At 41.3% G+C, this 27,014-nt stretch overlaps 1 protein-coding gene across 4 annotated transcripts in view; it reads left to right on the top strand.

Moving 5' to 3' along the window:
* Positions 1–27,014, top strand: part of STAT3 (signal transducer and activator of transcription 3) — a 63,736-nt gene that overhangs the window by 17,361 nt on the left and 19,361 nt on the right. For all 4 annotated transcript variants that reach the window (XM_004434454.3, XM_014790658.2, XM_004434456.3 and 1 more), the window contains exons 2-8: positions 17,263–17,413; positions 18,330–18,474; positions 19,062–19,160; positions 25,760–25,855; positions 26,043–26,124; positions 26,364–26,458; positions 26,629–26,780. In XM_004434454.3, coding sequence (XP_004434511.1) covers positions 17,286–17,413; positions 18,330–18,474; positions 19,062–19,160; positions 25,760–25,855; positions 26,043–26,124; positions 26,364–26,458; positions 26,629–26,780 — 797 coding nt within the window. In that variant the 5' untranslated portion in view covers positions 17,263–17,285. The remainder of the gene's footprint in view (positions 1–17,262; positions 17,414–18,329; positions 18,475–19,061; positions 19,161–25,759; positions 25,856–26,042; positions 26,125–26,363; positions 26,459–26,628; positions 26,781–27,014) is intronic.

Below are 27,014 nucleotides of genomic sequence, written 5' to 3'. Positions count from 1 at the left end.
AGAATACTGAAAGACTTATATTGAAAACAACAGTCTTCTGTCCCATCCCTCCTCACTTCCAGGTATTGCTTCCCAGAGACAGCCACTTTCAAAGCATTTAGCTTTTTCTTCTGTTATTTACTTCCATGCTTCTAAGTGATAGGCTTATACTGCTATTTTTGATATATCAAATTTTAGACACCTTTTAACTTCCTGTTATCATTGGTGGAGATTTATTTCTTTCACCACTGCTATTCCTTTCCATACTTCACAATATGATTGTCATAATTTTTAAACCACCTTAGTTAAACCACTAATCAGTATATTTTGTTTTGACTAAATATTGTTCACTGATAAGCCATGTGGTGTACTATGATTATGTTTCCTTTCACATACACTTATTTGTTTTTTCATGGAGTTAATATTTTTATTTTAAAAAATTGTTTAGTTTTCTTATACCTATGCTAACCTTCCCCAGATGTCTCAGCAGGTCTCTCAAATGCCTGGCAGTTTACTTCAGATACTTCAACATGTTGAAAAATCTACGCATTATTTTCTTGCCAACCTCCCCTAGTCCTGCTGCAATCTGGGTCTCCTTTTACCACTCTCCCACATAGGATTCTCCTTTTCCTAGATCCCATGTCTTCCTCTTTCTGGCTTTACTGCTTCATTTGCTGAAGCACATGTTCTAGTAACAGGCTATCAAGAAAAGATGCATGGGAAGTAACTTGTTTTTTTGGTGAGGAAGATTGGCCATAAGCTAACATCCATTGCCAATCCTCCTCTTTTTGCTTGAAGAAGATTGTCCCTGAGCTAACATCTGTGCCACTTCTCCTCTATTTTGTATGTGGAATGCCGCCATAGCATAGCTTGATGAATGGTGTGTATAGGTCTGTGCCCGGGATCCAAACCTGTGAAGCCCGGGACGTCAAAGCGGAGTACGCGAACTTAACCACTAGGTCACCAGGCTGGCCCTGGGAAGTAACTGTCTTGAGGTGTTGTGTATCTGAAATATCTTTATTCTCTCTTCACACCTGAATGATCATTTGGGTGGGCACTGAATCATTTGCTCATCATTTTGAAGGCATTGTTGGCTCGATTGGCTTTGAATCCTTCAGCATTTGTGTTGAAAGTCTGATGCTGTTCTGGTTTCTGATCCTCTTCTGTTTCTTTTCTGTTTCTGTTTCTTTTCTCTGAAAGTCTGTATAACTTTTTTATTCCCGCTGTTCTGAAATTTCATAGCATGTGCCTTCGTGTGGGTCCATTTATGTTCATTGGGTTGGGTACTAGATGGGTCCCTTTCAATCTAGAAAGCGAAATTCTTGTTATTTCTTTGATAATTCCCATCTTACCATTTTCCCTTCTCTTTGTCTGTGAATCCTCTTGGTCAGATACTGAATCTTCTGGACAGATCATCTGAATTTTGTTTTTTGCTTCCCCTCCACTTTTATTTTCCATCTTTTTTGTTGTGGATTACATTCTAGGGGGTTTCCTTGGCTTTGTCTTTCAACCCATCTATTAATTTTTAGTTCTGGCTGTCACTTTCAATTTCAGGAGCCCTTTTTCAGTTGCCAGCTTCATCTTCATCTTCATTTTTATTCAATTCCTGTTTAATGGGTATAATTTGTCTCTCTGAGGATATTATTTATAGTTTTGTGAAGTTTTTGTCTGCTCCTAGTATTCTCTGATCCTGAGTTCCTTTTTCCTTGTGTTCATTACTCTCTCTCCTATTGGAGGTTTTCTTCAAAAGCATGATGGTTCTTAGTTATGTTCAGTAAAAAGTTGGATGGTCTTCTGTGCTTGTTGGGCTTCACTGTGGGGTGACTGGGGGAGGCCCTGGCTGCTAGGGTTCTGGGAGCTGATAGATGTCACTCCTCACCTGCTCTCCATGCTTTAGTTCAGTGATTCTCCTGCCCTCAGCTGTGTCCTCAGCTGGTGTCCCCAAGTCCGGACTCGGCTTTCTCTAGAGAATAAGCGTTCTATCTCCTGTTGGGTTCAAAAGGCGGTAGTTATGTGGGGAATCTAAATGCTCTTTATACAGATTTTTCAACCAAACCTTTTGTTCCTGCCTTCAACCATACCTACTACCTCCAACTTCGAGCTTTTTGGGGGTATACGGCATACTTCTGGCTGGATATCCCTTCTGCAGGCACTTACTGTTCAGTGTTCTCAGCTGTGCTAGGTCAGTTACCATCTCTCCGTTTTCTGGATTCCAGAATTCTATGGACATCTTTTGTCCCCTGTCATCTCATTTCCCATTCCTTGTGGGTTTGTCCCCATTACCCCTGCTTTACTGTCACTTTAATAGGCTTTTGGATCATGTTAAACCAGAAGATCTATGTCACGCTCTCTTGAGCTTTCCTGCGTTGGCACATGCTGTTCCCTCTACTCTGACTGGTTACCCCTTCCTCTCTAGAATTACCACCTCTCTTGTAGGGCCACTATACCTTGTAAAGTATATGCCTTCCAGTGTAGCACCATTCCATTTTCATGTAATTATCTTGTTATATATCTTCCTTCTTTCAAAACTGTATCTTCCTTGATAGTAGGGACAGATTGCACAACTCCCAGGAGCACCATTCGCCTCGTTATTCTGGAGTTATGTGCCCGCGGGAGTTGTGCATTCCTCTTGCCCTGGTAGGGACTGTGAGTTCTCTAACTCTTTGTTCTCGGGGCTTAGCAAAGCACCTGGTAAGAGGCACTCAAATGTCCAGTGAGCCATCAACATGTTTACATGTGGCCTCCTAAATGTCACAGCTTGGCTGAAAACTTCCGAGATGGGGATATAATGTACAGCATGGTGACTGTAGTTACGAATACTGTACTGTATATTTGACAGTTGCTAAGAGAGTAGATCTTAAAAGTTCTCATCACAAGAAAAAAATATTTGTAATTATGTGAGGTGATGGATATTAACTAAACTTATTGTGGTGATCATTTTGTGGTATATACGTATATCAAATCATTATGTTACACACCTAAAACTAATACAATGTTATATGTCAATTATATCGCAATAAAACTGGGGAAAGAAAAGGAAACCTCTGAGAAATGATGTATTTCTTCTGTGCATTTTTATCTACTGAGGTCACAGTTATGTGATAAACTTTTTTTTTTTAATCCCAACAACAAAATACTTCTCTTCAGGAGAATAACAACTGTGACCTATTTTTCTGCCTGGATAGATGCTTTTCTGTTTGTAGTCAGACTTTTTTTTCCCTCTCTAACCATATTTTTCCAGTTGGAGAGTTGAAGGCTTGATCTGCTCTTTGCCTCTTAAATCACGTTGTGGTGGAAAGAACACTAGACTAGTCAAGAGGCTGCCTATTGGATGTTGTTCCCGATGCTCATGTCAGTGGTCTATTTCTGTGTCTGCAAAATGGGGAGGTTGGATTTTATATGCTTTAAGAGCTCTTAAAAAACAACAACAACAACAAAAATGCTTTTTGTTATTAAGTTGGATCCCAAGTGCCTTGAAAAGCAGGCCATATAGTTACTGTGTAAAAAGATTTACTATTGACTCTAGGTTGGGTCTTAGACCTTTCACTTTGAAAATATCTCAAAATAAACCTACTCATCCAAGTGGTTTTATGCTTTATGAGATGCCTTGTTTTAGCATCTACATGTCAATATTTAGTTATGGTGTAATTTCTTAGATTCTCAAATACTTCCAGCAGGCACATGTCATGAAATGGCCTCTTTTAGATGATGAAAAGGTGCTGCAGTTTCATTGTTGCAATTTAAGGAGAAACGAGTTTACTATATAACAGTTTAGCTTTATAGGAAAAGCATTATATTTAAAAAATTTTTTGTTTTGAGGCTTACATTTTAGTATAAATTCTTCTATTGGGAAACTTTATATATTTGTTTTGTCACTTACAGTAAATTTGCATGAATTATTGAACCTGTTAGCTCATGTTTGAGGAAGACCAGTTTATGCCATTATGTGAAGTTAATTAGCTTAAGGTACGTCAATCTTCTCTGTGTTAAAAGCATGTTACAGATTTTTTAAAAAACTTATTTACTTTTCATTCATTTATTCAACACTTATTGGAGCAACTTCTAGGTCCTGGGGAAGCAGCAGTGAGCGGAAGAAAGTCTTTTTTCTTAGGGAGCTCACATCCCTAGTGGGTGGTAGAGGAAGGAGATAACAAAAAAGAAATATATGGTATATTGGAGGGTTATGGGGACTGTGAAGAAAAATTCAGCAGGGGTAGATGTGCTGTCTTAGATAGAGTGGTGTCGAGGGACATTTGTGCAGAGACCTGAATAAAGTGAGGGAGGTAGCTATCTAGCAGAAGAGCTTTCCGGGCAGAGAAGAAAGTATAAGAGGCATGGAGCAGAAATGGGCATGGTGGGGTCCAGGAGAGGAAAGGAGACAGGTGTGAACAAAGGGGAGTGTGCAGGAAAGGAGGGCAGAGAGGCATCGGGGGACGACATGGATTACTCGTGGGCTATGGCAGGAGTTGGATTTTTTTCTGTGTGGGTTTTGAGCAGAGGAATGAAATGATCTGACTCGTATTTTGAAAGCATCTGTAAGGTCGAGAGACTGTGGAGGGACAAAGGTGAGAGCATCAAGACTGGTTAGGAGTTCAGTCCAGTAGGTCTACGTAAGAGATGATGGTGGCTTGGATTAAGATTGTAGCAGTGGAGGGGATGAGAAGTGCTCACATTCTAGATACATTTTGAAAGTAGAGCCACCAGGATTTGTTAATGGATCAGATGTGGGAGGAGAGAGGGAGGAAGAAAAAAGGAGGAGAGAGAGACTGGAGTCAAGGCTTATTTTCAAGGTTTTTAGCTTAAGTATGTGCAAGAATGGAGTTATCATTTGCTAAAATGAGGAAGATTGGAGAGGAAGCTGGCTGGGAGAAGTTTTTAATGAAGGAGTTATTTTGGGTACATTAAGTTTGAGGTGCTTGTTAGATATCCAAGTAGAGATACCGAGTAGGCTGTTGGATATAGACTCTGGAGTTCGTGAGAGGATAGAGCGAGGCTTGGAAATTTGGGGATTGTCAGTGTGTAGATGTTATTTTGAAGGAGTGGGACTGGATGAATGATTTAGAAAGTGAGTGCATAGAGGAAAGAAGACGTTTCTTTTATTTTTTTTTTTAATTGCCTTTTTTTTTATTTTATTTTTTTCCCCCAAAGCCCCAGTCGATAGTTGTATGTCATAGCTGCACATCCTTCTAGTTGCTGTATGTGGGACGCGGCCTCAGCATGGCTGGAGAAGCGGTGCGTCGATGCGCGCCCGGGATCCGAACCTGGGCCGCCAGCAGCGGAGTGCACACACTTAACCGCTAAGCCACGGGGCTGGCCTGGAAAGAAGACGTTTATTATTAAAACAGTTTTAACAGCAAATCCTTTTCCTTTAAAACTATGAATTCTTTTCTCAAGGAAGCTGGACTTTCTATAAAGACAGTATTTCATCACTATATTACTAAAAATGTTGTTCCAGTCACCAAATGCAATAAACCACCTCAAATTTAGCGGTGTAAAGCAGCAACCATTTTCTTGTGCTCACAGATTCTGTGGGCTGGAATTCCGATCCGCAGAGCAAGGGTGGCTCGTCTGCTTCACAGTGTCTGGGGCCTCAGCTGGGAAGACTTCAACATCTGGGGGCAGTCATCATCTGGAGGCTGCTTCACTCATATAGCTAATGCCTGGACTGGGAAAAGTCAAAGGCTGATCTCAGCTGGGACTGTAGACCAAGCATCTCTACGTGGCCTCTGCTTTCTCAGGCTTCTCACAGGATGTTGGCTGGGTTCTGGAGAATGAGCCTTCCAAGAAAATCAGGTAGAAGCACATAGCCTTGGAAGCTGCGTATCGACACTTCCCTCATACTCTGTTGGTTGGAGCCATCATGGGCTTAGCTAGATTCAATGGGAGGGGACAAACATCCCTTCTCTCAATGGGAAGCATATCAAAGAATTTGGGGCCATGTTTTACAACACCACAAATGCCCTTTGAATTTGAGGTTCTGCCCCTAAACCGTAGTTACTTTGAAGGAAGGAGTTCTAACACAGGATCCATGGATATGGATTCTTAGCCCCCCGACAGTTATATATTGCTCCATGCTAAGTGACCAGGATTACTTTAATATCTCTTATAGGGAAAGTGACCTGAATAAGTTTGAGAAAGGTTCTTCCTTCTCTTCAGTAAGTGTTGAGCTATATTGTGGGTATGTGACATCAAGATTCTGAAATGTATGTTCCCTTTCTCTGCTTTGTTTCAGTTGCCTGTCTTAAAAGAATATTAGTAATTTACATAGCATTCTAGATTGGTGGATGCTTTTATGACTCTTTATTGGGGCTTTGGCCAAAGATAACAGTACCCACAGGCTTTTTCCAGCAACTTGCCCTTCTCCTCCCTTCAGTTGCCTTCAAGCCTGGAAATTTTGACATGACGATTTGCTTGCCCAACCTACAGTTGTTTCTCAAGGGCTATACTCCTATTTTAAAAAATTGGCAGCCTGCCTCTGATTCCTGTGAGGGTGAGTCCCTCAGCATTCACAGCTCATTGGAAGGATGCTTTGCTTTTCTCCAGAAAAACCTCCAGATTCTAGGTAACCAAACATACAGGGTAGAGCTAATCTTGTTTTCCTAGATGTGGTTGCCATATTAGTGCCACGCTTTTAAGTTCTGTGACCATCAGTGACTGTTCAGTAGAAACTTTTGCAGCGGAGGTGGTATTTATGTGTGTGTGTGCAAATGTGAGTAAAGGAAATGTTCGTTTGGTGTCTTAAATCTAAGATCTGGTTTGAAGCTCTAAATCAGAACGATACAAAGAGGGTTGCCAGCAGAGAGCTCCTCCTCAAATGGAGGAGATGGAATCAAAACAAGAATGAGCCTCAGCCGCACATGTAAGCACTGTGGGTATTCAGAGTTAAAGCAGTGATTGGACCAGAGGGGAGGTTAGGGAAAGCCTCTCCAACAGAGGAGGAAAGGAACATATAATGCCACCAAGGGGAAAAACGTTTCAGGCAAGAACATATGTGAGAAAGGAGCAAAGTCTTTAGGGGGCGGGGGTGAGGGGAGATAAGTTGACTGGACGGAAGACAGGACATTTTTGTAAGTTATCTTCAGGCTGGAGAGAGGAGCTAGAGGTAGCCAAAATTGGCTGAGGAGATGGGGAGCCTCAGCCAGGGGTCAAGCTTTTGAATTGGACAGTAAGAAGTTAGTGTGTGTTTTTGAGCTGGGGGAGTGCTTTTACTCTTTTTTTTTTTTTTTTTGTGAGGAAGATCAGCCCTGAGCTAACATCCATGCTAATCCTCCTCTTTTTGCTGAGGAAGACCGGCTCTGAGCTAACATCTATTGCCAATCCTCCTCCTTTTTTCCCCCCAAAGCCCCAGTAGATAGTTGTATGTCATAGTTGCACATCCTTCTAGTTGCTGTATGTGGGACGCGGCCTCAGCATGGCCGTAGAAGCGGTGCGTCGGTGCACGCCTGGGATCCGAACCCCGGGCCGCCAGTAGCGGAGCGCGTGCACTTAACTGCTAAGCCACAGGACTGGCCCTGATTTTACTCTTATTAGAAGGTCACTGAAGGATCATCCTTGAATTTTTCAAATAGCAAAACTGGGGCCGGCCCTGTGGCTTAGCGGTTAAGTGCTCGCGCTCCGCTGCTGGTGGCCGGGGTTCGGATCCCCGGTGCGCACAGACACACCGCTTCTCCAGCCATGCTGAGGCCACGTCCCACATACAGCAACTAGAAGGATGTGCAGCTATGACAGACAACTATCTACTGGGGCTTTGGGGGAAAAATAAATAAATAAAATCTAAAAAAAATAGCAAAACTGAAAGAGGTGGTCTGCTCCTCAGACTACGTCTTCGTGGATGCAGTGTCCTCACCTGACTCACTCAATGTAGTTGTAATTCATGTCAGCAGTTTATTCGTTCAGTACGTGTTTTTTGAGCACCCATTATGAGCTGAGCACTCTGCTTGATGCTGAGGGGGTGTGGGGGACACACTAGTGAGCAAAAGCCAAGGCTTTTCCTGCCCTCATGGAGCTGGCAGTCCGGCAGAGTGCCAGTTATGGAGTCATGGGGCTCGAGTCCAAGCAATGGTGATGTGATAGAAGGAAGGCGTGTGGACGGCCTGTGGGGGGAGGCCTCAGTGTTTCTGAGCAGCTGAAAGAAGAGCAGAGTGAGTGTCCAGACCTCAGCCAACAGGCTGGTGCCAGCTGAGGCAAGAGAGGCAGGGCCAGCCAGGCCGTCGGGTCCCTTTATAATACTTACAAACACTTACATGCTGTGAGCCAGCTGTGTCCTAAGTGCTTTGTGTACATTAACTCATTTAGTTCTTACAGCGACACCGTGAGGTAAGTCCTGTTTTCTCCTCTTTTTACAGATGAGGAAACGAGGCACAAAGCGGCTAGAAACCTGGCACTAGCTCACATCCGTTTAAGAGGTGGAGCCAGGATTCAAGTCTGGGCCTGTGGCTCCAGGATTCGTGCTCTGAGCACAACATTGTTCTGCCTTAATGTTGCATATTTTGCTTTTCAGCCTAAGAACAATGCAGAGTCATCAGTGGGTTTTAAGTAGGGGAGTAGACTGGACTTTTTAGTAACCCTGGACCTTTTTTTGTTAAATATCAGTTCACTACTTTTACTGCAGCATTTATTCTTGGATTGCAGTAACCTCAATGTCTTGACAGAATCGAGCCTGATTATAATTTATAGACTGGACAGTCTTTAAAGGCTATCTGGCCCAGTTGCTCTCCCAATACTGGAATTACTGCTGTGACATTTCTCAGGGTGAGCATTTAACCTCCGTTTGAGCACCAAGTGCAACAGAACCTGTGAGGTTATTCCTTACTCCTCCCTTTCCCTGAGTTGCTTTTGCCCTTCAACCAGTCACCAGACCCCATCACGTCTCCCTCTTTAATATCTCTGGAAGATGTCCACTTCAAAACATTTCTGATGCTGCTACCCAAGTTTGGGCTGCTGCCGTCTCTCACCTTGATTGTTGCAGCCTGAGGGATCTTTCTGAAATGTAAATCAAATTGTCACTTGTCCACTTAAAACTTTTCAGACCTCCCCATTGCCCTTGGACGAGAGTTGTTATTTCTTAGTATGGCTTACACGGGGAGAGCCCTCTCCAACCTCATCTCGTGCCATAGTCTCCTTATACAGCCTCTGCAGTGTTCTGCTTCATTACAGCTGCCTGGACCCCATCTCTGGAGATTAATATTCAGTACATCTGGAGTAGGAACCAGCATCTGGCGTCTCAGAGCCCCTCAGGTGATTCTGTTGTGCATCCAGAGTTGAGCCCTGATCTCTGCTCTTATTCCCAGGTTCTCAATCTGGCCACACCATTAGCATCATCCTAGGGGCTTTTAAATATCAAAACCTGGTTCCCACCCTCAGCGATTGGGATTTGGCACCTGGTTTAGTTCCCAGGTATCTCTGTTTTTTTTTTTTGTTTTTTTTTTTTTAAATATCTGCCCTTGTAGTTCTAATCTGCAGCCAGGGTGAGAACCTCTACATGCTGAGGGAACTACCCCAGAGGGTAGAATTTGGGAGTAGATGGTATGGGGAAACAGTTTCTTGTTCTGGAGTGATTTCCCCTCTCACGCACAGAACTCCAAGAATTTGAAGAGCCATTCTTCTGTAATTTATCTTTTTCTCTCCTAACCCCACTTCCTGCTCCCCAAGTCTTCTTACTGGGCAAAACCTTCAAGTTCTTGGACTCCTCATACCCTGACTGCCCCTCCCTGACTGTGTTTGGTTTTTATTGCACCATTTAAATTGCGGTACAATAAGAATATCATTCTAGATGTGGGCCAGTTACAGCAGGACTAATAGATCTTTTAATTGAACACTATGGCTGTTAAAATACTGTGAGGTCACATTGGCTTGGTATTATGGTTGACTCACAGGTTACTTAAAAATCAGTGAAAACTCCCACTTGAGCATAGTAGTTAAGAGCAGGAATTCTGAAAACAGATTATTTGGGTTGATTCCAGCTCCATGCCTTTACTACCTGTATGACCTTGGGTGAATCACTTAAAATTCTGTGCCTCAGTTTCTTCCTCTGTTAAATGGGGATAAAAATAGTGTCTATCTCATAGGGCTGTTGTGAGGATGAAATGAGTAAATAAATATATATCAAGTGCTTAAAACAGTGCCTGACACACAGCAAGTGCTATATAAATATTAGCAATAAATATTAGTTGGACTGCTCTTAAACCAAGGTTCTTATTTTTCATCTTTTTCTTTCATTTGGATATCAGTTAGTGTTTTCATCTTTAGTCTTTTTAGGACCTGGAGCTATCCTTAGGTGAACTATGTATGGAGATATTTGATCAGGGCATCTCCCAACCCTCCTGTCCTCCCCTTCTCCCTAAACACACATACCGGAAATCCCAGCATTACTCCCTCCCTCAGGATATGATACAAAGGCCCATTAAAATGCATGCATTTTACATAGCAGGGAAAGCTGGCTTTATCATTTAACATGGCGAATCTGAAGAATTAATCTCTGTTTCCCAGGGCATTGAGGAAATGGATTTAGCATAAGAAATGTTGAGAGATGCTGTGGAGGAACGAACAATACAGCAGTAAAGTGCAGCCAGCAACGTGTAGGAGGGATGCTGTACATCCATTATTTTTTTGACTTTTACAACAATCCTTCAAAAAGGGATACTTCCGCATTTTACTGAAAAGGAAGCCTGTTCAGTAGTCAGATAGTGTCCCCCAAACAAACAGCTGATAAATTGCAGGCGGGGTTTGCCCCCAGGCCCATCCAGTGTAAAGTCCCTGTGTCCTTGGCCTCACACCACACTGCTTCGGAGGAGTGTGTCTGGTTGAGAGAGTGGAAGTGTCACAAAGTGGGGAGGCTGTGTGACGCACAAATCTGGTCAGTTTTGTGGTTTTTACCTAGAGTCAGACCTGTTCTCAGGCTGCTTTAACCATAAACTGCCCACTCAGTAATTGACAAAGCATGCCTGGTTGTGTTACTTTCAATTTAGAGGGAATTATCTTTGTTAGTTCTTGTTCCTTTAGTCTGAAATACTTGTGATCAAATATGGTGCCTGTCCCAGATCAAGTATAGAGAATACATCAGTTTGTTTGTTTTTAATTCCTTAACACTGTTAGATTTGAAATAATAAGAGGTCTTGGTAATTTATAGTTCTCAGAATCTTTTTCTCCAAGATAGCTGGGTGAGCACTAGATTTGGGGTAGTTCTTTTGGTTTTTTCTAAAAATCCTGCTTGTCCTTCATGGATCAGAGCACTAGGTTTTCTTTCCTTTTTGCTGTTCACATTCCTGGTAGGTTCCACCTCTTAAAGTTTACTGTAAATCTGACATTTTATTCTCTATATTTCTGGATATAAATTAGATAACTATACGAAGGTACTGCTAGGGATAAGACCTTACATGCATGTTAGGATTTGGAAGGGAAAAAACAATGTGCTTGGCACAAGATTCTTTAACTCTTCCAAGAAGAATTAAAGAGAGATCAGGAGAATGAGGGATGGTAGACTTTTGTGTTGAGTTCTCCAAGTGTCATTAAAACCTGTTCTTTCCTTCACTTCTCAGAGCTCTACACCCCAGTAATTTAGTACTTCTTTCATATATTCAGTTTTGCCACCTTAGTAGGGAACTATAATTCAAATTCTCTTATATCTCAATGTCCATTTCTTTTTTTATTTTTTAAAGATTTTATTTATTTATTTTTCCCCCAAAGCCCCAGCAGATAGTTGTCTGTCATAGCTGCACATCCTTCTAGTTGCCGTATGTGGGACGCGGCCTCAGCATGGCCAGAGGAGTGGTGCGTCGGTGCGCACCCGGGATCCGAACCCGGGCCGCTGGCAGCACAGCGCGCGCACTTAACCGCCAAGCCACGGGGCCGGCCCCTCAATGTCCATTTCTGCAAGAAAGAGTTGTATTGAGTATTTTTGAAAATTACGATAAGTATAGTTTGGGCACTCAAGTGTTAATATTTTGTCTTTTTACAAAATCAAAACTAGATTTATGTATAGACTTCTTATTGTAAAGGCAAACATCTGGTCTTAAACGTTATAAGAGTACTGTTTGGATTTGTAAGCAGTACAATTATATGTTTACTGTACGAGTGTACTTATTTTGAATTATCTTTTTTAAATTTGAAATTCCAGAGTCTTAATGTCTAGGGTAGTTATGAATGGTTAAATTATCAATGGTTAAATAGTTAAAGCTATAATACTTAAATGTGGCCTCCCTGCTATTCATACACCTTTTATCCTACAGTGAAAATTTCATGAAGGTTGAGTGTCTTTGTCCAGCATTTATTGACTTTCACTTTTTCTCATTTTTTTCTCTTCCCTAATTTACTTTAAGGAGTTTGCAGCTACCTCATATTGTTTCTGGAATGTGGTATGGTGGGAACAAATAAATTGGAGCTTGCAAATATAAATAAATAAATTCTGTGGCCCTCAATGGGATTAACTGGTTTATGTTGAAAACACTAATAGAAACCAAATAGTTGTTTTTGGGCTTTAAACAGAAATCTCTTTGTATAGAAAAATGTTTCCTGTATAAAAATTTTTTTAAAGAGAATACAAAGCTGTAAAAATACTATGATCTCAATTTTTACAAAGAAATAAAATATATATACACACTCTGAGGTAGATTAAAAGAAATTACACCAATATGTCAGTTGTAATTCTAGATAGTGGGATGGTAGGATATGGGTGATTTTATCTTTTGAGGGTTTTGTGTGTGTGTGTGTGTGTGTGTGTGTGTGTGAGGAAGATCAGCCCTGTGCTAACATCTGCTAATCCTAATCCTATTGCTGAGGAAGACTGGCCCTGGGCTAACCTCCGTGCCCATCTTCCTCCACTTTATATGGGATGCCGCCACAGCATGGCTTGCCAAGCAGTGCATCGGTGCGCACCCGGGATCTGAACCGGCAAACCTTGGGCCCCCGCAGTGGAGGGTGTGCACTTAACTGCTTGCGCCACTGGGCCGGCCCTTGAGGGGTTTTTTTTGTATCTTTCCAAATTTTCCACAGTGAACAGTATTATTTTTATTTTTATTTTTATTTTTATTTTTTTTTAATTTATTTTATTTTTTCCCCCCAAAGCCCCAGTAGATAGTTGTATGTCATAGCTGCACATCCTTCTAGTTGCTGTATGTGGGACTCGGCCTCAGGATGGACGGAGAAGTGGTGCCTCGATGCACACCCGGGATCCGAACCCGGGCCACCAGCATCGCAGCGCGCGCACTTAACCACCAAGCCACAGGGCCGGCCCCAGTATTATTTTTATAATCTTGTTAAAACATCTTCTTAAAAGGACTGGTTTCTATAGAAGTTAGCGCAAGTATATTTCTATGTTACTTTCTACTTTGATTGCCTTAGTCACTGTGCCTTTCCTGACAGCAAAGAGGAGCTTTTAATGTAGGCAACAGATAAAATATAAGTATGCTTTATTTAATACGCAGATATTTCTAATGTAGAGTGTGGCTGACACCCAAGGAAAAGTCTTGTGACACATTGCAAAGTGGAACAGAAATTTTCTTTAGATCGCTTTCTGTTCTGGATTATTGTTTGCACCTGGTTTTCGTCCCTCTCCTCACTTTCGCCCTTCACTCCCTCACCCCTGTGGTAAGTCCTCTGGTGCATGGATGTGAAGTACAAGTCTTAATGTAAAAAGAAGTTCTACGAAATGATGGGATGAGTAAGGGGTCACTGTTAAGTGGTCCTGACTTGGGTTTCTCAGCATCCCTTGGTTTCTTTAGATTGAAGTACATGAATGAGCACTGTGACTTGGGACGAACTTTTTTAGTGATCTTTACAGTAATAAGTTCCCCATTAGACAATAGTTGTTTGCCTTATGACTTATTCTTGGTAAGTTATCCCCAAGGGGTTGAGAAATTCCTGTTTTGAAAAGTCCAGAAAGTCTTTGGTGACTTGCTGTTTCATTTTTATTTTTCTTTTCTCTTCAGTTGTAGAAACCAGGAGCGCTTATCTTTCCTTTGTATGCTAACATTTACTATCTGCTAACGTAAACTTAGTAAACACCTTGAGAGAATTAAGGTCTGTGTTCTGCCCTGAGCCCTCCACTGTGCAGCATGAATCGACTTCTTTCCTGTGCAGAGTTGAGTGCCAGAATGGTATGCAGCACTCAAATTGTTGCGCAAATCACTTTCTGTGTTCTGGAGGTCAGTGAAAGTGGTTACTAAATCACAGGCTTAGAATTATTCTGGAGATAAGAAATACTTTAGTTGGAAGATAGTGGAGTTCTTTAGATTAATTCGTAATTTGAAAAACCAGAATTGAGATTGTGAAATAAAGTGGGCTCTCCTAAAATTTTTTCCAGTAAAACACTTACCACAGAGCTAGTTGGCAATGGTTTCCCTAGACAATTTGGCTAGTGATCTCTTAAGGATATGCAGTTCTTATGAAGAGCATTTGGTCTGATTGCCCTGTGGCTCCTGTTAGTTAAATATGGTTTGTGGCTAAGCAGCTGGTAAGAAGATCACTATTTGGTTTCTGGTTTAAGAGATAGCACAATTATTGTACCACTTACTGAAAGTAACTAAAACCCCAATTTAAAACCAAAACAAGAATAACAAAAAACCTTCTGAGTTATAGACTAGAAATGTATTGGAAAATTTCCAACAACTTGTAGTTTTTAATGGTACATTAATTTGAAAATACAGACATTCATGTATGACCCCGATGTTAATCTATAATTGAGCAGATATAGTGGGATGCTGCTTTATGGTTTTAATTTGCAACCTCAGGGAGAAGACTGTGATGGCTCTACATTTGTATCTTACATTGTAAGATAATCAAATAATTAGTCTATTTTTTATTAGTTTATAACACTGGAGTTATGAGAAGTAGGTGTCTTTTTCTTTAAATCCTTTATTAGGAGAACAACAGCTTTTTGGTTACATAGTTTAGAGCAGCAGTGTCCATAAAAATAGAATGCAAGCACATCTGCATTCTAGTTTCTAGCAGCCACATTAAAAGCAAAAAGAAATGAGTGAAATTAATTTTAATAATGTATTTCATTTAACCCAATATATCTAAAATATCATTTCAATATTAATGAGATATCTTACTTCTTTTTTGTACTAAGCCTTCAAAATCCAGCGTGTACTTTACATTTACAGCATGTCTCAGTTTGAACCAGCCGCACTTCCAGTGTAATAGCCGCATGTGGCTAGTGGCTGCCATATTTCAATATGGTAGGTCTAGAGTTTCGGTACATTCACATACAGTAGAATCTACATAAATTGGCATATTATAGAGATTTCTATGCAAATCAGGTCCTGAGAACATAAGGCAGATCCTGACTGATGCTTTTAGTCTATGAGGGAGATTTTAACTTGGCCGTAATGTGAATATTGTCAGAGTTCTAATGGCCTTTGATTTCTTGTTGAGGGTAATACACACCATGGTTACAATGCCCCAGCATGTAGCATGTGCTTCAGCTACTGCTTGCACTCCAGCCAGTGTTTAGTGTACCTGTACCCCTGCCCAAACAGCATCCGAACTGTGGCAGGTTGGTCTTGGGGTGGGAGATGGCGAGGAGGCAGGTAATTGCAAAGGGATGGTAGGTGGAAATGTTTGGAAGGTGCCTAAGACGAAGGAAGACAGTGTTAAAAAAAAGTCCCAAACACCCAGGAAACTTACTTATTCCCCTCTAATATTATTGGAAGATAACATTATTTTCCAGTATAATGGGGCAAATACTGCATTCTGACAATCTCATTTCTTTGCTTTTCTGAACTTTTTCACCAGTGGAATTTAAGCCCTTGGTACTTGAGGAGGGAAAATACCTTAGGTCTGTGCTGTGTAAGTGTAAAGTACACACTAGATTTAGAAAACTTAGTACTAAAAGAATGTAAAGCATCTCATTAACAATTTTTGTATGATTTCATATTGAGGCGATAACATTTTGGATATATTGGGTTAAATAAAATATGTTATTAAAATTAAAATTACCTGTTTCTTTTTTCTTTTTTAATATGGCTACTAGAAAATTTAAGATTACGTATGTGGCTTGCATTACGTTTCTATTGGATAATTTTGCCTTAGATTGGTAAGTATTCCATGTAACAGACTGCTGAGAAAGTACTACCTGTGCTTTCCTGAAATATGTGCTTGAGAGCTCGACCAGTTGATGCCTTCTCTGCAGTAGCAAAGAGGGTATTCTGTGTCTGTCCTCCCAAAAGTCCTTCCCCAAAAGGGGAAGAACTGCAGCACAGCCCTCTTAGGTTCTGTAAGAAAACCTTATCCTGAACCACTGAGCGACCATTAAACTTGCTGCTTTGAGAACAGAAGACCTGTCGGTTTTGTCACCAGTTTGCTCAGTGATTTTTATGAAAGGGCCAGTAATTAGATGCTTCTCCATGCCTTCTTTGAGAAGTAAGTGAAGAGCTTTAGTTACGTGTATATGTTTGTGTGTATTTAATCTTTCATTAAATGTTCTCACTATCCTAGAAAACCATCTCAGTATACTTTGATCTGTGCGTATCTTGGTCTTTGGCTATTACTCATAGTTATTTTTATAACTTCTTAAGATTACTTGGTCTGTATTGATATTTCCATGACCCAAGCTATTCAGAAAGAGGACTAAAGGTGGTTAGCCAGGTTGGTTTCTCATACCTGAGCATTTCTCTGGGGTGTTCGTCAACCTGGGGACAATTTCTATGCCTGGTATTTAGCTTTTCTTCTTTCTTATCCCAGACTGAGAAATTTAAAAAACAAAATTACTCTTCATTGAATGGGAGAATCCCAGGCAGATCCTTGCTTATACTTTTAAACTTGTAGTCTTAGAATTAGCTCTCTGTCCTCCCTGAACATCCACATCTCACATTTTGGTCTTAGTTCAGGTTTACTGTATGTACCTCCCACTCACCTAAAAGGGGTATAGAGTGGAAAGAAAGAAGCTGACATCTATTGTGTGCTAGGCACTGAGTTGGGTGCTTTAGAAGTATCTCAGCAGCCTTGAGGGGTGGCAGTTATGGTCTCTGCTTTATAGATGAGGAAATGGAAATCTGGAAGTTGTCATTTTTCAACTTCACATACCTCTGGTAGATAAGGGATTCTAGAACTCGGCATAATGCCAAGTTGTCATCCCAGTTTAGAAGAAGCTGTGATGTGTTTCCTGAGGTAGAGATTGTGAATGTCTATGTATTGTTCTAAACTGGGAGAAACAGGCAGGATCCTTTCCAAAGCATCCTTATCCCTAATCACAGACCTGATGCCTATGTTGGGTAGATGAGGTATTTCTAGATTATTTACCCATACTAGTGCTTGTAGTGACCCTATGAACACTTTGGTTTACAGTTGGGACCCCTGAATCCGGCAGGATGGCCCAATGGAATCAGCTGCAGCAGCTCGACACCCGGTACCTGGAGCAGCTTCATCAGCTGTACAGTGACAGCTTCCCGATGGAGCTGCGGCAGTTTCTGGCCCCTTGGATTGAGAGTCAAGATTGGTAAGTCTTTCTGGAGAAACTCCCCAAATTGTTAGGTTCTGGTTTGAGTTAAGAGACATGATCTGCTCTAGCTTAACTCTTTGCTAACTATTTCATCAAAAAACTTATGGGCATAAGTGATGGGGTAAAAGAGATCAGGAGATAAAGAGCTACTCTTAGTCTTGTATAAATATTTTCTATATTAGAAGTGTAACTGTCTTTTGTCACATTGAAACACCTGCTTGGTGGCAGATGTTTTAAAGGCTGATTTGGATCTCATTTCATTGGTGAGATCCCTGTGTGTTCTGACGCTTCAGGGATGTGCTACAGATATTTTTTATCTGAATGAGAATTCTGTCATGGATAGAAATTTGGGTCCATACTTCTGATTCCCCTTTAATTAAAGGAAAGAGACACAGAATAAGAGAAATAGACTCGTTCATAGCGGAGATAATGGCGCAGAATTCCAAAAACTACTTCCTTCACTTTAATGTATTCAGATCCACCTATTAATTTTGGTTTAATTCAGGCCTATGACCTAGTTTTGCCAGAATTTGGTGAGGAGCCAGGGAGGTGATTCAGAGATATTGGAGATAGGCCATCCTAGCCTGGGATTGCTTATTGGCTACTAATAATCTGACCACCGAGTTGACTGAGAATTTAAAGCAAAACTGCTTATTTGTCCATTTCACTCAAATATTTTATAAGTATAGACTATGACAGTGGCTAATAGTATCTGGAAGAATTGTTAATAATTATTAAACTGATATTTATTGTTGCTGAGCAAGATGAATCTAAAAGGATGAGTGGATTAAAGCATCGGGTTTGCCTTGTTTTTTTCCTCCTTCTTGATGATGATTTCTCTGTGTGCGTGTGCGTGTGTGCGTGTGCGTGTGCAGGTTTCAGATTCATTCTTTGTCTTTCTTCCTTTTCCTAGGGCATATGCGGCTAGCAAAGAGTCACATGCCACTTTGGTGTTTCATAATCTCTTGGGTGAGATTGACCAGCAGTACAGCCGCTTCCTCCAAGAGTCAAATGTTCTCTATCAGCACAATCTGCGAAGAATCAAGCAGTTCCTTCAGGTGTGAGGAGAAGCTGAGTAGAGGAGAAACTGAACCTGCACAGTAGAGTTTTAGCTTTCTTTCCTGGAAGTATTTCTTTTCTCATCTGGCTAATGAGAACCTATCTTGTACTTTAAATCAAAGGAGAAGTAATCAGCCCTTTCTCAGATCTCTGTATACTCACCCTTGAGCATCATTACCTAAGATTCACTTCTTTGGCCAGTTGAAGTAATAACGTGATTGTTATGTTAATCATACTATGTTAGCATGTTAATAACATGATTGTAACTAGGTCTCCTCATAGGAAGATGACTCTTACTCTTAACTGTTAAAGGTTTGACCACAATTGGATGTTCCTTGACAAAGTTGGTGGCCTCCCTATAAGACAGGATAACATACAATCCAAAGACTCAAACTACTGTGCCTTCTCTCCCAGAAGTACAGCTCATCGTGATTGCCTTTCTTCTTCTCCCCTTCATCTCCCACTGATTGCAGCCAGACTCTGAGGCCCTTGTTCTGTTGTTTCGTGTAGTAAATATAACGCTTTGTTTGGTCCACATCTCCTTAGTTTACTGCAGCTTTTCATTCTCTTTCTCTCCTACTTATAGAGCAGATATCTTGAGAAGCCAATGGAGATTGCCCGAATTGTGGCCCGGTGCCTATGGGAAGAGTCCCGCCTCCTACAAACTGCAGCCACGGCAGCCCAGGTGAGACCTAGAAAGAAACAAAGCGCTGCTGGAGACGTGCTTTCCTTCTTGTGTACAAAGATGCGCTTGCTCTTTCCAGTCGTTAGCATGTACGCTGACCCCCAGGACAGAAATGGGTGTTTTGGGTTTATTTATTTATTTATTTAAATTGTGAAATTTTTGTTGTACATTATTGTTTATCAGTCACCGTATAAGTGCATCCCTCCACCCCTTGTGCCCACCTCCTACCGCCCTAGCCCCTGGTGGGTTTTTTTATTTTATACAATGAAAATAACTTTATTTTTTTCCTGAGTATATAATGCATTCACTTTCTTTAAAAAATTAAAACATTACAGAAAAGTACAAAGAAGAAAGTTTAAAAAAAAATCTGAAATGTCCCTCAATCCCTCTCTTTATTATCTCTTCCCATGAAACCAACATTAATAGTCTGGTAGTATCCTTTCATATCTTTCTCCAGCCTCCTATAAACTATAGAAAATACACACACACATGCGTTACATTTAAATGGGTTTACTTCTCTTTATCTTGCTTTTTTTGTTTAATATTGTATCAGTAAATCCTTCTAAGTCAAGTAGTATAAAGCTAACTCATTTTCTTTATTTGCTGCATAATATTCTGTGGTGTAGATTTGCTGTAATTTATTCAATTATTCCCCCTTCGATAGACATTCACTTCATTCTGGTTTTTTTCCCCCATTATAAGTACTACTGCAGTATCTCCCTATATATCTTTATATATTTGTGCTTTGATTTCTCTATGATAGGTTTCCGGGCATGGAATTGCTAGATCAAAGGGTATATATATTTTAATTTTATAGATAATTCTGGATTGCTTTCTCTAAACACTGTAACAGTTTATATTTGCACCAGAAGGATATGATAATGTACTATTCTTGGGAGCCACCTGGGAGATTGTTCGGGATTGAATCATTCAGGTTCATATGCATTTCTCTTTTGTGATTAAGTTTGAGAACAACCTCACTAGAGCTAGACATACAGTCCGTTTAGAGAATAGAGATAATGTGACACTAACTGGCTCATTGAGGGAGCAGTTCTGTGCCACTGGTCTCGTCACTTATATTGATATATGATAGACATAGCTGTCTATACTTAGAATATCTAATCTATTATGTGTGTATGTGTGTGTGTATCCTACTATATGCTAGTTATGATGACCCCCTGCTTTAGAGGAAGTTGTGGCTGGGAGAAACGGAAAATCAAACAACTTTATAATGCAATAAAATACAAATTATTAAAATATACTAAAAAGAAGAAAATTAAATAGATCAATAACCATAAAAATATGAGACAGACTTTTAAAAAATTTATACTCCCTGTCTCACCAAAAAAGCCAATAGGCCCAATGGTCTATAAGTTTTCTTTTAACAAACTTTTGTGGTACCAGATTGTTTCATTATCATTTAAACTCTTCCAAAGTGTAAAAAAAGATGTTTGCGGCTTATTTTATGAGGTTAGGATAATCTTAATATCAAAGCCTAAAAAAAAAACAGTGTAAGTAAAGAAAATGGTTAGGATTTTTGCATCCTGCTTAGTGTACAAAGCATAGTTTATATTCTAGGAATGCAAGTATGGCTCAACATTAGGAAATCTATTCATGTAATTCATTAAATTAATAAGTTAAAGAAGAAAAACCATATTTTTGTTAAATGACAAAATTTGATGTCCATTCTAGATGAAAAATAAGGAAATGTCTTAACAAGATAAAGAATATTTGTCAGAAACCAAAGGGAACATGATGCACAATGGTGAAACACTTAAGTATTCTCATTAAAAACAGTTATAAGATTGAGAATGCCTCCTGCCATTGATATTTTTTTTTTGCAAAAAAATGATTTTTGCGTTGATTCAGCCAGTGCAATAAGACAGAAAAAGGAATGAGAGTATAAATAGTGGAAAGCAAGAGACAAAATTGTCATTATTTATAGATAGGTCTTCCCACAAGATCCAAGAGAAACAGTTAAAAAAAAAACTATTGGAACTAACAGGAGTTCAGAAAGGTGATTGTGTTCAAGATAAATATTTTAAGAATCAGTAGTTCTTTTATATGATAGCAGCAATAACCTGTTAGATGATATAATGGAAGAAAATCTGATTCATAATAGTAAAAACAAATGTATATGATATGCATATATTATTGATATGTATGATAAAATATCTGGAAGGATATATATACCAAATCATTAAAGTGGTTGGTTAAAGAAGACTTTTTTACTTTATCTGAGGGGTTTTATTTTTTTTAATGTCCTATAATCAGGGAAATTTTTTTCTCTTTTATTTTTAAATTGTGGTAAAATACACACAACATAAAATTTACCATCATAATCTTTTTTTTTTTATGAGCAAGAATAGCTCTGAGCTAACATCCGTTGCCAATTCTCCTCTTTTTGCTGAGGAAGATTGGCCCTGGGCTAACATCTGTGCCCATCTTCCTCTACTTTATAGGGGGGATGCCTGCCACAGCATGGCGTGATAAGCGGTGCGTAAGTCCGAGCCCAGGATCCGAACTCGCAACCCCTGGGCCACCGAGGTGGAGTGCGCACACTTAACTGCTATGCCACGGGGCTGGCCCCCTTAATCATTATTTAAGTGTACAGTTCAGTAGTGTTAAGTTCATTTACATTGTTGTGCAACCAATCTCCAGAACTCTTTTCATCTTGCAAAATTAAAATTCTGTACCCATTAAACAACAACTCCCTGTTGCCCCCGGCCCCTGGCAACCGCCATTCTACTGTCTGTCTCTATAAATTTGACTACTCTAGGTACCTTATATAAGTGGAATCATACAGTGATTGTCTTTTTGTGACTGGCTTGTTTCACTTAGCATAGTGTCCGTTAGGTTCATCCATGTTGTAGCATGTGTCAGAATTTCTTTCCTTTCAAAGGCTGAATAATGGTCCATTGTGTATATATACCACATTTTGTTTCTCCATTCTTCTGTTGATGGACCCTTGGGTGGCTTCCACCTTTTGGCTATTGTGAATAATGCTGCTATGAACATGAGTGTACAATTTTTTCTTTTAAAAGACAAAAATGTAGCAGGAACATTGAAGAAAGACCATCTAAGTCTAACTGAGGGAGTTGGAGAAGGCATCACAGAGAAAGGAGAGGTTGTGTCTGAGCCGAGACTTAAGGCTGATTACGTGTGCATCAGGCAGAGGATGAGGAGAGAGCTCTCCAGGCAGAAAGGTCATGTTCAGGCAGGGAAACAGAAAGGCATGTGTTCTTGGGAGAAGTGTGGAAAGTTCACCATCTGCCTGGGAAGGGGAAGATAGGCTAGTCAAGGCCCACATGAAAATCTCTTTAGTTAGTCATGCCTACCAGCTGGGCCTTGGAAGAGCGGTTAGTACGGGGGCCTTGGGGCCAGACTGCCTGGGTTTGAACCCCATAGCTCTGCCACTTGCTGTGTAACCTGAGGCAAATTATTAACTCTCTCTCTTCCTCCAATGGGCGTGATTATAGTACCTATTTCATAGACTTAAATTAATTCATACGTGTCAAATGCTTAGAACAGTACCTGACATATAAATGTGAAATAAACGTTAACTGCTTTCCACTTCTGTCATCATTACCATTATCATCATCAGTCATCACCGTCACCATTACTGTAAGAAATGGGGACCCCGTGAAGAATTTTCAGCAGGAACTGATATGCTTAGATGTTTGTAAGTGGTAACTTACTGATAACACTGTTCGAGACCCTGGAGACAGGGAGGTTAGCAAAGAGGCACTTGTCCATGCGTCACTAGGGGGGTTTTCTGTTGTGGGGCACCTTTATGTTTTCATCCTGTTTAATAAAATAAAAATGTTTGATTTAAGCCAATTTAGATAAAGGCTCCAACTTTACCATGAGAGATAGGAAAGCAGTAGGTGTCCCAAGGATGTTCCCAATCCTATAGATCAGGGGTTGGCAAACTGTGCCCAAATCCAGCCTGCTGCCTGTTTTTGTAAATGAAGTTTTTGGAAACACAGCCACACATTCGTGTATCCATTCTCTGTGGCTGCTTTCATGCCGAAATGGCTGGGCTGAGTATTTACAACAGAGACTGTATGACCCACAAAGCCAAAAGTATTTACCACGTGGCCCTTAGAGGAAAAGTTTGCAGCCCCCGATATAGAGCTGCAGGATATTTGAGGCTTCAACCCAGGCCTCGCTGTTATTTTCTCTGTTTACATCATCTGGCATATTCATGAGTGTCTTTTATGGGTAAAGCAGCAGGAGATAGGAAGAAGAGGGGGTATGATCCCTGCTACCAGGGCTCTCAGTCTAATTGGGATTATAGGTACACAAACACTCAAAGTGAGAAAAATATGGAGGAGGATGTGAGTAATTTTGCCTAAGGAAGTTGAATAAGGTTTCACAGGAGAGCAAACAGTTGCACTGAGTTTGGAGGTGAATGAGTTCAGGTGTGCTTGGGCAGAAGCACGGGCCAGGCTGAGTGTGCAGTGTGTGGGGAGGTAGAGTGTGAACACATGCTGTGTGTGGGGAAGAGTGGGTAGTTTGGGGTAACTGAAGCGCAGGGCGGGAGGGTTTAAGTTGTCATCAGATTGTGTGAAAAATCTGTCTACACTGGGCTGAGACGTTTATACCTGGAAGTAGTGGGGAGCCAGTCCTTTTTACAAAGGTATTAGAGGTGGGTTTCTGTGGGTGATAATTAATCACATCTGTTTTCCCCCTTGAAGTGCAGTACCAATTGAGAAATAGATGTGGGAGTCAAATACAGATTAAAATGTCAGCTGTATTGTTGATAAAACAAGACTAGAAAGCAGGGCTTGGGCGGGTAGCTACAGGGGCTTTGTGATGCTTGCCCCCTGAGTCAGATCTTGGGGTGGAGAGACTGGGTTTGCAGAGCAACGCTCCCCCATCCATCCCTATGGAGCTTCCAAGACCCACTAGACACAGAGAGATAGGCCTCTAGAACTGCTTCTAGAAACCAGGCCCTCACTCCTGCCCCAGGTGTGCCCCAGGAAGGCAAGAGAGGAGGAGAGAGGCACCAGCTTAAGTGCTGGGTTCTTTGAAGCTCTCTTTGTGCACAGTCTTTCTCCCAGTCTCACCGATCAGCTGAGTCACTCCTGCTATGAAGAGAATAAGCAGGAGTGGAGGTTGCCGTCCCAAAACTTCTAAGGGAATTTTGTATTCTCTGGGCTTGGATAGGGACCATGGGAAAGGGAGAGAAGGGTTCCCTTTAAAACTGGCATGTTTGGGCCGGCCCTGTGGCTTAGCGGTTAAGTGCGCACGCTCTGCTGCTGGCGGCCCAGGTTCGGGTCCCGGGCACGCACCGACGCACTGTTTCTCCGGCCATGCTGAGGCCGCGTCCCACATGCAGCAACTAGAAGGATGTGCAGCTATGACATACAACTATCTACTGGGGCTTTGGGGGAAAAAAAATAAATAAAGAGAAAAAGAATATTTAAAAAAAAATAAAATAAAACTGGCATGTTAAGATCTGTTTTTAGACTTCTGGTAGCAGTGTGGAGAACAGGTGGGACGTGAGAGGGGTTAGAGGCAAAGAGATCAACGAATTGGGGCTTGAACTGAGCCAGTGGCACTAGAGATCCATTTGAAAGATGGCAAATAGCAAGCTAGGAGAGTTTGGTGACTCAGTGTGAAATCAGACAACTGAGAATTTCTGGTTTGGAAAACTGAATACATAATGTCTTTCCTGGCCTCTCAATTCTGTTCCATTGATTGATATCTCTATCCTATACCAGTACTATACTGTCTTGATCACTACAGCTTTTACACGGTCTTTTTTTGTTAGAAGATGTCCTATTACTTTGACAAAACTTACTGCTTTTATTTATTTATTTTTTTTTTAAATTTTTTTTTGTTTGTTTATTTATTTTTCCCCCAAAGCCTCTGTCTATAGTTGTAGGTCATAGCCGTACATCCGTCCAGTTGCTGCATGTGGGACACGGCCTCAGCATGGCCGGAGAAGCAGTGCGTCGGTGCGAGCCCGGGACCCGAACCCGGGCCGCCAGCAGCACAGCGCACGCACCCAACCACCAAGCCACGGGGCCGGCCCCAAAACTTACTGCTTTTAAATTTGATGTGCTATTTGACCTTTTCAGGGTACCAGCAGCCTCCCCTTCTCCCCCAAGATAATATCTCTTAATATGGCATTTCACCCCTGGGACAGAATGGCTTTTTATTATCCCACAGAAATGTCCTGGACGCCATGTGCATGTAAATAGGCATCCGAAATCCACTGTCATAAATTGTTCTGAATTTTTTTACATACTTACCTAGAATGAGCTTTTTGAAGGTAGGGACCATTTCTTAGCTCAATATGTGGTCTCCTCGTGCAATACATAGAGTGAGTTTATGATATGACCTGGAGGTAAAAAGCCAAGGACACAGGTAAAACTACTTGAGAGCTTCCTTGGCACCGCGCTGACAGCACCTGGAGAGCACCGCCTCTGCATAACTGCCCGTTACGGTGCCCGGCTTGCTGCCTCTGTTTCCCCTCCCTCACATGGCAGCAGCATCTCAGGCCAAAAGAAAGGGTGCAGACCAGACAGAGGCATTTTTCTCCCCATGTTTCCTGGGTTCACGTGTGTGTTGGCTCCCTTTTTTGGCAGCAAGGGGGCCAGGCCAACCACCCCACAGCTGCCGTGGTGACGGAGAAGCAGCAGATGCTGGAGCAGCACCTACAGGATGTTCGGAAGCGAGTACAGGTGAGCAAGTCCCGGGCAGGAAGCCTTTCCTTGGGGCTATTGCCTGTGGCCCCTGCGTGTGTCTCTTTTGAGGTTTTGGCTTCATTTTAATTCTTCTCAGAAACTTTCTGTTCCCTCTCCCCAAAGCAGTCTTTTTGATTTCTGTTTTGTTTGTTTGTTTGTTTGTTTGTTTGTTTGTTTTAAACAGGATCTAGAACAGAAAATGAAAGTGGTAGAGAATCTCCAGGATGACTTTGATTTCAACTATAAAACCCTCAAGAGTCAAGGAGGCAAGTGAATATTAGAGACGTTAAAATCTCCTATAGAAAGTGAGTTTGCGTTACTCGAGTTTCAGGACTTGTCTGTCTTGACTCTGTGTTCAGACTTTGTGTGTGTGTGTGTGTGTGTGTGTGTGTGTGTGTGTGTGTGTGTGTGGAGGGGGCACAAGGTCAACTGGTGCTTTAGGGAGCCTAGTTAATTAAGGATAGGAGTCTTCCCTCAGGTCAAGGAGTTTTTCCTTCCTCCTCAGACATGCAGGATCTGAATGGAAACAACCAGTCAGTGACCAGGCAGAAGATGCAGCAGCTGGAACAGATGCTTACTGCGCTGGACCAGATGCGGCGAGTAAGAGCATGGGACACCTTCCCCTGCATCTCACGCGCCTGTGGGATTTCGGCATCTCATGGCAGAACTTGCCTGGTTTCTAAGATGTTCCTTCTCTGGAATTGACTAAAGAATGTGGTTAGAGACGGTCTGAGGAAATGTTTTCTGACTTTGTTTTGGTTTCCAACCAGAGCATTGTGAGTGAGTTGGCGGGGCTTCTGTCAGCTATGGAGTACGTGCAGAAAACTCTCACAGATGAGGAGCTGGCTGACTGGAAGAGGCGACAGCAGATTGCTTGCATTGGAGGCCCTCCCAACATCTGCCTAGATCGTCTAGAAAACTGGTAAAAGATGAAAGAGAAGTGTTTCCTTTCTTTCTGGAATGCTGTGCTAAATTATGGTCATAATTGCAAGCCCAAAGAGTTGGTACTATATCTCAAAGGTGGGGACTTCTGCATACTCAAATTAAGTCTGAGTTAAAGCTTTTACTTAATTTGGAAAAAAAATTTTTTTATACAGTCATGTGTTGCTTAACAACAGGGATACATTCTGAGAGATGCATCGTTAGGCAATTTCGT

Source organism: Ceratotherium simum, chromosome 16 (genome assembly GCF_057802395.1).
Source record: "Ceratotherium simum simum isolate JZ-2026a chromosome 16, ASM5780239v1, whole genome shotgun sequence".
NCBI lineage: Eukaryota > Metazoa > Chordata > Mammalia > Perissodactyla > Rhinocerotidae > Ceratotherium > Ceratotherium simum.
This window is presented reverse-complemented; position numbering and strand designations above follow the sequence as displayed.